Here is a 13169-nt window from a genome sequence, read left to right on the forward strand (position 1 = left end):
TGTGTGTGTGTGTGTGTGTGTGTGTGTGTGTGTGTGTGTGTGTGTGTGTGTGTGTGTGTGTGTGTGTGTGTGTGTGTGTGTGTGTGTGTGTGTGTGTGTGTGTGTGTGTGTGTGTGTGTGTGTGTGTGTGTGTGTGTGTGTGTGTGTGTGTGTGTGTGTGTGTGTGTGTGTGTGTGTGTGTGTGTGTGTGTGTGTGTGTGTGTGTGTGTGTGTGTGTGTGTGTGTGTGTGTGTGTGTGTGTGTGTGCGTGCGTGCGTGCGTGCGTGCGTGCGTGCGTGCGTGCGTGCGTGCGCGCGCGCGCGCGCGTGCGTGCGTGCGTGCGTGCGTGCGTGCGTGCGTGCGTGCGTGCGTGCGTGCGTGCGTGCGTGCGTGCGTGCGTGCGTGCGTGCGTGCGTGCGTGCGTGCGTGCGTGCGTGCGTGCGTGCGTGCGTGCGTGCGTGCGTGCGTGCGTGCGTGCGTGCGTGCGTGCGTGCGTGCGTGCGTGCGTGCGTGCGTGCGTGCGTGCGTGCGTGCGTGCGTGCGTGCGTGCGTGCGTGCGTGCGTGCGTGCGTGCGTGCGTGCGTGCGTGTGTGTGTGTGTGTGTGTGTGTGTGTGTGTGTGTGTGTGTGTGTGTGTGTGTGTGTGTGTGTGTGTGTGTGTGTGTGTGTGTGTGTGTGTGTGTGTGTGTGTGTGTGTGTGTGTGTGTGTGTGTGTGTGTGTGTGTGTGTGTGTGTGTGTGTTCATACCGTTAACCATTCAAATTTTCTGCGTAAATTGCTTATCTTGGTCTTCGGGGACTTTTTTTTTTCTTTTTAACTACTGTGCGTTTTCAGAAAATATTGAACAAATATCTCCGGTGGCCATTTTTAATTTTGATAAAAAAATATATTTTGCTGGCTTGATGCCCAGAACAATAACACCAATCCTTGCTTTCAAAAAAAAAAGTCTCTGTCTTTGCGAAAAAAAAATTTGTAAGCACCCTTTCAAGTCACGTGCGCGTTTCGCGTATCGCCCGATGTTGACATTTCGGGCGGCATTTCCCAAATTACTGTTCTGGCTACGGGTCTAGAAATATTCACTGACAGTTTAGGCATAAGGATTGACAAAAAGCATTAATCACCGAGTGTTGGGGTAGTTATCTTGAGAAAAACAATTCCGTAATAACGCTCTGGATTAAAGAATATATTTCTCCGTATCTATAAAAGCTAAGGTCCTAAACCTTTGCCAGTGTGTTGCTCTGCACATAGTTAAACTTTGCGTGAAATATTGTTTTCCTGGTTAGCGGGAGGAATTTACAAGAATCGCTCACACAGGGGTATTTATTTAAAAATGCATTATTTTAAAAATCATTTAAAAAAGGCCATATTTAATATTATTTAAACTCTCTGAAATTTACGTTTATAATATGTACGAACAGAGACTGCAAAAACATAATGCAATATTTTGTGGCTTTTAAGTTATAAAGCGAGAAATATGGCCAAATTGACGCGAACGCGGTATCCATAAGTGGGGCGTGCACTTACCCGTTCTTCGAATCGCGACTCGAGGAGAGAAGTCGGATTTACCTTGGTTGCTATCGAGGTTTTCCTGCTATATTGTGTCTTTATTCAAGATTCTCGCTGCTAATTCAAGGTAAAAACGATACGATCCTCGCTATTGACGCAACGGTCACCTACCATGGCTGGGGCGGGTCATCCCGCCGGCCAATTGCTCACCGTCGATCAAAATGGAACTGGATGGACAGGCTGAGCGGCCATCATTGGGTATGTCAAGCACTTCAAGCACTGTCTTTTACTCTGAGAGAATCTCTGACGAGCTGGACGCCAACTTGGCACCCTTTCAGCTCATTCAGGATCGAAAGAAACGCAAAGCCTCAACTAGTTCGGAGTCAAGCGACAAGACCGTCAAGACTATGAATCATACTGATCCCCACCTCACGGAGATAGACAGACCCAACGATCCAGACAAAGTGATCGCAACCATTAACCCGAAGAAAATTCAAGAAAAAAATTACACCATCTTCCCGAGGGGAACCATGGGGTGATGCGGAGTTGCTTCCATCACACTTCATTGGAAGAACGGAGTGAAGTGGAGTCAACAGCGGTGAACTGAACGCGCGCAGCGCGCTATCGCTGCTTATATTCACACTTGAAGGAGAGGAGACTAGAGGAGGAGAGTTGCGCATGCGCGCGCGGTGTGAGTAGAGGCGAACGCACGCCAAGTGCACGCAGCTGGTAGAGAGAGAGAGAGCGGAGAGAGTAACGCGCAGCTGTTGGAGAGAGGGAAGGAGGAGAGTTGCGCATGCGTAGTGTGAGTGCGGACTACGACGCCGCGGGACATAGACCCGAGAAAGAGATGCTCCGCGTCTAAAACTGGACAGGACTGCTCCAGACGGGTGTTCCTGGTAAGGCCAAACCAAACACTCAACGTACTGGCAATTGACACCAGAAATAGAGACGCTACGAAAGCGCTCCTTGCACTGACCACACTTGACGGGATCGCTGTCCTGGCATACGAACCGCTCCCACGAGAATCGGCGGCCGGGGTGATCTACGAAGTACCAGCAGACCTCACCGAGGGCGAACTTCAACTGGCAGTTCGCACTACTGCACCTGTTATCTCCATCCGACGACTGGGTAAATCCGAGACCGTTAAGCTCGCCTTTAGCACGGACACTCTACCAGAATTCGTTACAGTCGGATACACAAGATACAAAACACAACCGTACATCGAGAAACCACGTCAATGCTCCAAATGTAACCGTTTTGGGCACGTTCGAACCGCCTGTACAAGGGAATCGCGATGCGCTCGCTGCGGGGGACCCCGTGATCGCACCAGGTGCGAAGCGGAAGACCCACTCTGCATGAACTGCCACAAAGCACACGACTCTACATCTCGTTTGTGCCCGGCATACAAAAGAGGGCAGAAAATATACAGGTACAGGAGCGAAGCTAAGGTTGGTTACGTCTCAGCAAAAGAGGCTCTACGGTCTACACAAGATCAGATGTCTACTGGCCATGCCAGGACAGCAGTCAACCAAGCAAGACACGATGTCGCACCTCACGATTTTCGTGCTCAACGAGATTCCCCGTCAACGCAGCAATCCAGCGTGAGAAAAGGCAAGACCCATTTAAAATCCATAGAAGCTACAGCTCCTACTTTGCAGCTAAAGGATGACAAAAAATTTCCAGCACTTCCTGGATCTGCATCAACTTCGCGTGTCGAAGATAAATAAAATAGGCAGCCCAGAAGGGACCAGTCGAGGGCATCAACCAGGGAGCAACCACCTATGTCCGAGGTCAATCTCCAAACCATCACCAACGTTGTCCGTAATATTCTTCGTTCATGGGATTCTCCTATAGCCCAAGCACTATTAACCATACTAGATGCCATACTTCCGCTTGTTATGATCTGGTGTCATTACACAAGCTTCGTAGAGATGCCACCGTCCTTCAGTGGAACGCGAGAGGCTTTCGAAATCGGCTCTTGGACTTTAGACAATTCATATTCAAATATCCTGTTCCTATTATCGCAATATCACAGTCGCGAGTGACGCACAGCTTCCGACTATGAGGGTACGAGCTTTTTCATTCCCACAGAACAACTGGTCTTAGCCGAGTTTTGGTCGGCATTCAAAAGGACCTGACCTATATTCAACACGATATTCCGTCGCACCCTACAAATGAGTATATTGCTGCGACTGTTAAGATAGAAGACATTTCGTTCACACATATTGCTAGCTATATACCTCCTCGAGCAGCCTTGGATATTCAGAGGCTGGATAGAATTTTACAGCAAACCCCATCACCCCATTTTCTGACAGGAGATTTCAATAGCCACCACTCATTATGGGGAAGCAGAAAAATTAATGCTCGAGGACAAGCTTTATTTGACGTTACACTAAAATATGACCTTGCAATTCTTAATGACGGTAGTCCGACGTATTTCAGAGGTGCATCTACAAGTAGTAGATTTATCATTCGTATCTTCATGTCTCGCTGAGGGAGCCAGGTGGTTCGCTGGTATTGAAACTCATAGAAGTGATCACGTGCCCACTTACACTACGTTTCAAGGATTGCATTGCTTGAAGAGGCGTACCACAATGCATTATACTGACTGGGATATCTTCAAAACAAAACTGGAGTCTGCCTGTACTTCACTAACTGAGACAGAAGGATTTGTTGCGGCCATCAACTCTTCAACCTCCGAAGCGACCAAAACTGTCAATATGACAAACCCCCCGACAGCTATTGATGGAGAATACGAACGACTGCGTGGCCATCCGTCGGCGGGCTGAGCACAGGGCAAGAAAAACTAAGAGTGCTGAGGATGTCAGGGCTTCTAGCAGAGCACAAAAGCGCGTTATACGACACTTGGACAAACCTTCCAAAAAACGTTGGAGGTCTCTTAGTGCCGGCTTTGATCCCAGAAAGCCAGTTACTCGCATATGGCCCATGATGCGAAGCTTTCGTGTTAGGCCGCAGAAAGTTCGTCCCTTCCGGGCCATCGCTTTGAGCCGCCAAGTTTCAGCAGTAACCATAGCCGAGGAATTCTGTGTCAAGATCACCTCCGGCTCTACTCTTATCGACTGCAGAGTGAATACGACAAATGACCACTCATCCGTAAGGGTGTGCAATGCTTTTGAAGCATATTTTATTTTAAAAGAACTTGATATGGCACTCTTTGCATCTAACGTCAAGTCGTCCCCGGGCACGGATGGAATACGACACTCAGCCTTACGTCACCTGGGGGAAGCGGCTAGAACCTTCTTGTTAAAGGCCTTTAACTCCTCATGGGAAACAGGAATTATACCGAGGCAATGGAAAATTGCTCGTGTGTTGCCAATCCTCAAACCTGGAAAGTTTCCCCTAGATATTAATTCGTATCGTCCAATTGCATTAACAAGTTGCATGAGCAAAGTAATGGAACGAATGTTGCTACCCCGTATGGAATGGGATCTAGAAAATAGAGGATTATATCCCTCGTCCATGAATGGATTTCGACGCGGAAGAAGCAGCATCGACAATGTTATTGATTTAGTGACAAGCATTGAACAAACAAAGACTGTCAACAAGATAACAACAGCTGTATTTGTTTACATAAAATCGGCATTCGATGCTGTAGAACACGGTGCCATTCTTAACGATCTGGGGGCCATTGGCTATGGAGGACGCATATATAACTTGATTGCAAGTTACCTTAAAGAAAGACAAGAGTACATATCGACACCGGAGGGCAACACTGGTTTTCATGAAATCAAGAGGGGAGTACCGCAGGGGGGTCCTTAGCCCCATGCTTTTTAGCATTTCTCTAATAGGCCTTCTTAAAATACTTCCTAAAACCGTTCACGTATCTATATACGCTGATGATATCTGTTCCTGGCCGTGCGGTAGGTCTCTCTGCATAAACAAAGCAAGACTACAGAAAGCAATAAACATCACAGCACGCTACCTCTACGAGCGGGGTCTGCATATATCACCGGACAAATCAGCGGTGATGACATTCAGCAGAAAACACACGGACAAATACCCAATCGTGATCGATGGAAAACCAGTTCTTTACGTCACTGAACACACATTTTTGGGTGTCACTCTCGACAGGCAACTGACATGGAGACCCCACATAAAGCGCCTAAAGAAAAAGCTGACCTCGTTTATCGATATAATCAGAATAATTAGTGGGACTAAATGGGGACGTTCTGTCTCTGCGCTAATTGCCCTATACAATGCTCTGTTTCTCGGTCTTATGCGCTACAGTCTTCCTGTTATGCATAATGTATCACGGTGTCTTCCTAAAGAATTAGAAAATGCCCAAGCACAAGCTCTTCGAGCTTGCTCAAGATTGCCGAAATGCACATCGAATGTGGGAACTCCGGCTGAAGCACGGGCAGTTTCACCCGCCATTTTAAGGACGCAAGAAACGTTGCGAGCTCATCTTCGTCACAAAACTCGAATACATAAACATCATCTAGCAAATATCTCAACAGAGAGACCATCCTCGGGATTTGGCCAATTAGTCACGCTTTTGAAGGATTATATTCCCAGATCATTTGAAGCGGCTACAATTCCAAGATATCCACCGTGGAAGTACCCCCACTTAGAAATCAGAACAAGCATCCCAGGGATCACTTCGAAAACAAAGATGCGTGCGCCGGTGATCACCCAGGTTGCTCTTGAGTACATCAATAAATCATACAACTCATTCCGCCACATCTTCAGTGATGGCTGTACAATGACGTCATCATCGGCTCTGGGAGTCTACATTCCTTCTATGAGAACATCCATAAAAGCAAAGCTGAGCCACGTCACCTCATCAACGGCGACAGAGCTCACAGCAATTCGAGCAGCAGTGACACAAGCGGGAACTGAAAAACCTCAATTTTGGGCAATATTTGTTGACTCGAAGCCCGCTCTCTACACCTTTTCCTCGATGAAAAAAAGTAGCCAAAATCTACAACTTGCGCAAGATATTTTGGAAGCAGCTCGCCAAGCTTCGTGCCAGGGACACCATTTTATTCTACAGTGGGTTCCTGTCCACTCCGGTATAACCGGAAATGTTCTTGCCGACAGAGCTGCTAGATACTCCATCGAAAGCATTATTATTGTCTCTATTCCATTCTTGAGACCAGATTCAAATAACATGATAAGAAACGTTGGCCAAAAAATAACATCGTCTCTTTGGGAAAACCCTCAATACCACTACAGATATCTTTACAATATTGATCCTAAGCTACAGTTTCGGGCTCCACGAGGTTTACCAAGAAAAACGGAGACCGTGCTACACCGCTTGCGGCTTAAAGTTGCGTATACCAACAGCTACCTTCACAAAATCGGAAAAGCTCAGTCCCCTGAATGTGCATCGCGCAGCGGCGTCCATAACATCCACCACGCAGTCTGCGAATGCGAGGAGTACAGCCATAAAAGGCAGTTAATGAAAAAACACCTCAACATCAAAGAGGAAAAACAAATAAGCATCGACATCGTGTTTGGTCCCTGAATGACATCTTCTGACGGTTGTAAGGCCACAGAAGCTTTCCTGAAGTTTTTGAAAAATACTCGGTTACAGCATAGGCTGTATTGTTCTAAAGTGAACTGAAGTGGTAAATGGCGCTTGCCATTGAAACACTCACATCTACAATTATTCTTAATTTTTACCTTGTATTACTTTTTTATATTCTCTCATACTTCCTTTGTATCAATATTGTTTTCTTACCTTTCTCTACTCCTTTCTATTTTTTCTTTGTTTTTCCGTTCATTACACAGTGCAGCAAACCAGCACGAGGCGCTGGATGACATCACTGTTTTAATATAAACGCCAACTTCTCTCTACCCGTTCTTCACAATTTCATTATTATTAAAAAGCGTAAAACTGCTACGGGGTGGTCAAGAAAAGACAAATTAACAGCACAGAGGTGGACGGTAGTTTCTAGAGAAAATTTCGTATACATTTTCGTACAACCGACCCAAAAATGCCCATGGGCCGGAGCAATCGAGGTACGCCACCCTGTAACATGCTTCGCGGTGCCAGATGACCGACACGCGGAACGACTCTGTTTACCAACACGGCCGGAAGGCCGCGCATGCGCGGTAACTATGTGGGCAAAAGCAGCCCGGCTCTCCGTGTTTTCGCCATTGCGTTCTATGGCGTGCGCTCGTTGTTGACGTTGTAGGGACGCTTGTATCTTTATTTGTGCGTCGTATTTTTTGACAACGTATGTCGTAGGCTATGCCCGACTATTTGAGCTCGCTGCCCGAGCCTGAACGGCAGCGGTATCGAAACAAACTGTGCGTGGACGGCGCTGCCTACGAGGATCCGTGCGCCGTAAATAAGGCCTGCTGGACTTCCGACGTAAAGTTGCTGCCACCGACGTCGACTGATCCCGTTGTCATTTTTTTAGTTTTTTCACCAAGCCAGTTTACGGCCGACACGGAGCAGGCGTACAAGTCTCTCGAGGCCTACGATTACTTCGAGTCGGTTTCCGCACTGCCCGCGTGATCAGCAGACTGTGGGACTGCGGAAGTGTATTTATTAGTCAAATAAATACACACAGCGTCCTCAAGTCAAGTTACGATATTTTTTCTACCCTCATGACCACAATGCATGACAAGCAGTAACGCTTTGTCCGTTCTGCAGTCTTGGCGGTAACACGTTACAAGTAACGGCGTTGCCGGTAACGCGTTATTTTTTTCAGTAACGTAGTAACCTACTCGTTACGTTTTCGACACAGTAACGGGTAACGTATTTACGTTACTGGGGAATTGTAGTAGACCGTTTCCGCAGCCCGCTAATTACGGACTGCCGGATAGCAGTCCGTAATCCGCCACGACACCTTGAACTATGCAGACAAGGGTGGCGGCGCGCATGTGCCGCTGCTGCGTTCTCTTCACGGGTACCGTAGCGGAGGAGAAAAACGGTCTACTACAACTTCCTGCTGTGATTGCCAAGCTACGTTACTCGTTACTACTTTCCAAGTTTTAAAGAAATTACACTTCATTTTTTTTTCCGTGTTTTAGGCGTCAAGCTATGTTTTTCTTTACGTTTTCTCTCATGAGTATTTATGTGAAACCGTAAAAAGGGATAAAGTAATTATGTTCAGTTTCTGCATGAACATAATATTTCTTGATATATGACCTGTATCGCCAAAACCGTAAAATGTGTTTAATCATAATTTAAAAGAAGGTAACGCGGAAGTTGCGTGTGTTACTTTTTATCGGTAGCGGTAACGCGTTCCTTTTATTTTTAGGTAACGAAGCTCACTAACACCTACCTTTTGGTTGCAAGCAACGAGTAACGTATTTCGTTACTTTTTTTTTTTTTTTTTTGGTAACCCCTACAACAGTGCCGTTCTGTCGCCGATCTCCTTCTGCTGGGTAGCACGGGCGAGCGAGCCTCCGACGAGCGCTTGGCCGGTGCTTTGTGCGCGAACACCATGAGAACAAAATATCGATGGTCTCGAACAGACAACGGTTTCCCTGCACATACGCAAGCCTCGGGAGGGAGATTGAAATGAAAGCCGTACTTGCCTTCAAGAAAGCGCTTGCCGCAGAAACGGTCGTTCGCGCGGGGCGACCATTTTTTTCGATTCACGGATGTTATCAACCTTCTATGACTTTCAGAGTCCGCCGGGAACTTGTGGAAACTCACTCCGTTGCTTTTCTTGTACATTTCGGTGCAATTAACGGCAACACAGCTTCGCGGCATGCTGAAATGCTATGACGCCCATGCGAAACGTGCGCGCTTTTGCCCACACCACCCGGCTCCGGCGCGATCGTAGCGCCGCCGCAGCTCCGTGACGTCAAGCCCGCGTGTCGGTCTTTGCCGTCTACGCGGCGTCACAGAAGCAACCGGCGCGACTTTGCAAACAGGTCAGCCTACAACCATGGTGGTGACATGACATAGGAAGTAGGGCGCGGCAGAACCTGAACCTGCGCCGCCCGTGAGTGCCAATAGGTCCGTTGCCGCGAAGGGCCGCACAAATACTCCAAGCTGTTTTCACTGCTATGCACTGGTTTCTTGACAACTGTATCAAAGTTAACGTCTCAAAAACTAGTTTAGTATGCTCTAGAAGTTTTTTTAAAACAAACTGTGACGAAAATTCCTCTGTTACTTCACACCTCTCATTGTGCTTCTTGTTCCTGTACGGCGGTTTCTTATGTCAATTCAGTGAAATACCTTGGGCGTTTATGTCGACAGCGACCTTGCTTGGAATACCCACCTGTCCTATATTTGCAGCAAACTCAGAAGTGTTGCCTGGCTTCTGTACACCAATAGACATCTTGCGCCGATCTGCGTGCGCAGAGATATTGCCAGCAGTTTTGCATACGGCGTTTTCAGACATGGAATTCGGTATTTTTTTCCAATTGCCCCATAAGACGGCAAGTACGGATCAATAATATTCTGCGGAACTTACTGAAGAGCGTGGCGTATAACTGTGATTTGACAGAATCCGGAAATATTTTGAGTATCTTGGGTAACCTTCCTTCCAAAATTTGTTTGTGAATTCAGGAATTTTGCGCCACTTTTTGGTAAATGATTAAAAAAAAAAAAAAACATTCATGTCCTCCCGAGTTCCAAGAGGTTGTCCTCGCTATGTTGTGCCTCGTTCTTATACTCCCTATGGTCAAGCTACTCGTGATATTTAAGTCCCGAAAATCTTTAATTCACTTCCTGGTGACATTTTTACGCTTACCAAAAAAAGCAACTAAAAAATTTCCTGATTGATTGGATTCTACATTAACTATTCGTTTTCTTACCTTTATTTTGACAACCTTGTCGGAACCTTTTTATTTTACCTGTATATATCTCTACAATGTTTCATCCGGTCCACTGTGATTGCCAATCTCTATGCGTGCCATGTACAAAGTGACTGACTGCTCCCGCTCCCCCCCCCCCCCCCCCCCCCCTTCCACCCCCGGAATAAAGATATGATTGTTTATCTGTGTTAGTTTGTTAACTAAGTATGTATATAATGAATTACTGCCTCTTCCGGGCCATGTCCCACCAGCGTACTTTGGCTTTGACGGGCCCGAAAATATCGAAAGCAAACATGAAAGCAGAATGAATAATAATAAAATTATTATTATTATTATTATTATTTAGCTGATGAGTGAAGTACTTACTATTCCTGGTCGTCCGTATTGTAACCCATTATTGTGAAATTTGCGGTTTTGTTCGTTTTGTCTGTGATATTTGCTGTTGCGGAGATACATCTCATAGAAACGGGAGCGTCCGTGCGGAACAACAAAAAATACGTATCATTTGACGTTTCTTCTAGGACCTGCAATCATCGAAACGAAACATTTCTTATTATTTTTCCCAATATTAGGAAAAGACGCATGGCAGGGCCAACTAAATAGGGCACTTATACCCGTGCCACATGGGCAACTCGAATGCCATTCACAACGAATGGGATTCGTGTGATCGACAAATGGGTTCGCGATCTGTCACGCGTGGAACGCCCCACGCTCGAGGTGTCGGGCGCTGATTGGCCGATCGTTCAAATGTCATTCGTTGTAAATGGAATTCGAGGTGCCCGTGTGGGCACGGGTATTACTCAGATTTAAGCATTCGTATCTTGTCGACAATAAAAATCAGGCATTGCCCTACTTTAAGTCACAACAAAGTAATGGTGGTCTTCTATAATGAATGCATACCCTTCAATGAACGCTCAAATACAAAGAAGAAATCGAACGCTTGTATCACTGACACTGGTTTCAACACGACTGCAACATAAATATGCGCGTGCCATTACATTACTTGCAAGCACGTATTTGTGTAACCGCACAGCATAATTACATGATTAAAGAGAAGTAACACCTGCAAACGACGCAGCGACTTTTAAACATCTCTAGCACGCACATATGTAGTTATGATGTTTCTTTAGTACTAAAATGCATACTTAGAAAATTAATTTGCGTATGCTCACCCCATTCTTTTACGAAACACTAGTTGAGGAGTCTCCACCGCTCCTTGGATTTATGTTTAATCATAACTTAGTTACTTCTACTTTCTTCGTTTTTTGTAATGAAGTAGTATGGTTTCTAAAAATGATCGGGCGATAATGTGCCGTACTTTTCGGTCTATAGTCGGCACCCGGTGTATAGTCCGCGGGGATTAATTTGGGATCAAAATAAAAGATTCTGCTTAGATAGTCCTCAACGGGTGCATAGTCCGCACTTAGTGCATAGTCCTTTCGCTTCAATTCCGGTTCAGTTTCGGGGAGCGAAAATAAAGGTTCGAACCGGTTCGAACCGGTTTGAACCGCTAAATTGCGAATATATTTTCCGCGTTGTTTTGGCAATAGGCACTATTTGAACCGTGAAACGAGTAACTATATCGTTTTTTATTATTATTATTCGTACTATTTCCTTCTATTTTCAAATATAAAAAAAAACGTTACGATCTTCAATCTCGAGGAAACAGTAAATGAAAATAATTATAATTTTAATTATAGAGACGTCATCGCACTATGGGTTAGTTGTCAATGCGATTTGCTCTCGCTGAGAAAATTAGATAGGGCAGTGTAAAATGCACGCTGCAGAAGGTTTGCGCTCAGTGCAAGATCATGTATTCGAGACACACAAATTATTCTTGCGTGGTGTTGCATCGGGAGGATCGGCGAGAGTGTCTGGCAACAGGAACACGCGCATTCGGACATTTCTTGAAGGAGTGGTTTTGCAAACGAAATAGTTTTTGGGATAACGCGTTCAGCTCTGTGCCGAAGATGCGGAGCAGAGAAAACTTTAGAGCAAAGTATGTTTTGTTCAAGACTCCCTTCCTCCATTTTGTTTTAGAGCGCAGCTCTTAAGCGTTCGTTTCCGGGTTAAGCGGCGTAGGCGTCGCTGTCGGCCTCGGCGTAAGCGCGCTAAATTTAGCGGGAAAATTGACGTCACGTGCCGTTAACACCAATTAAATTTCGCGCTAAATTTAACGGAAAATTGAATTGGTGTTGAGGGCACGTGACGTCAATTTTCCCGCTAAATCTAGCGGAGAAACTGAATTTGTTCATAGGTGAAGGGACACCAAGTTATGTGATGTCATTTTTCCGTTCAAATTTAGCGAGGAAACTGAATTGAAGGAGGAGAGGAGAGGACGGAATGGAGGAGGAGGATGAGAGGAGGAGAGGGTATGAAGAGGAAGGAAGGGTATGCCCTCCCCTCCGTACTCTCCACTCCTCCTCCTCAGGTCCTGCGCTCTAATTTCGCATTACAGAGATTTGTAATCCTCTTTCATTTTTTTCTTATTTTTTCGATAGCCCTCCAGATAATACTTCTTATTCCTGAGGGACTCTCTCCTCGGTATTATATTTGAGTCATATGTTAACAGGGATCATTAATTTATTTTATTTTACTCCCCAAAACTATGAAGCATATACAAAATATGGAGGTGGTCAAAGCTTAGGGAAGAACTTGAGAACGAAACTCCTGTGAGACTTTGAGCGGCTGCCAACGTTCGGCTGTACCTCTGAGGCCACCAGGATCTTTCTTTTCAGCTATCTCTCCCGTACACACTTGTAGTTCTGGTTATCGTCGGATCAAAAAAATCAAATTTAGACCTTTCAATGATTTTCCTCTCGGGGACAACTTTCTCAAACAGTGTAGTAAAAACGAAAACATATTTGCGTGCCTCAATGATGTGTACCTGTAAAATGGGTCCTGCAACAATTTTTGTACTTTCAGTGAATACCGATA

General features: G+C 45.8%; 1 protein-coding gene across 1 annotated transcript in view; it reads right to left on the reverse strand.

The window, feature by feature from the left end:
• LOC121837954 overlaps window positions 1–13169 on the reverse strand; it is a 41123-nt gene that overhangs the window by 24060 nt on the left and 3894 nt on the right. The window contains exon 2 of the mRNA XM_042293872.1: window positions 10599–10756. Within this exon, the coding sequence (XP_042149806.1) occupies window positions 10599–10756 (158 nt within the window). The remainder of the gene's footprint in view (window positions 1–10598; window positions 10757–13169) is intronic.

The sequence above is a fragment of the Ixodes scapularis genome, unplaced genomic scaffold (assembly GCF_016920785.2).
Source record: "Ixodes scapularis isolate PalLabHiFi unplaced genomic scaffold, ASM1692078v2 PGA_scaffold5__190_contigs__length_132052651, whole genome shotgun sequence".
NCBI lineage: Eukaryota > Metazoa > Arthropoda > Arachnida > Ixodida > Ixodidae > Ixodes > Ixodes scapularis.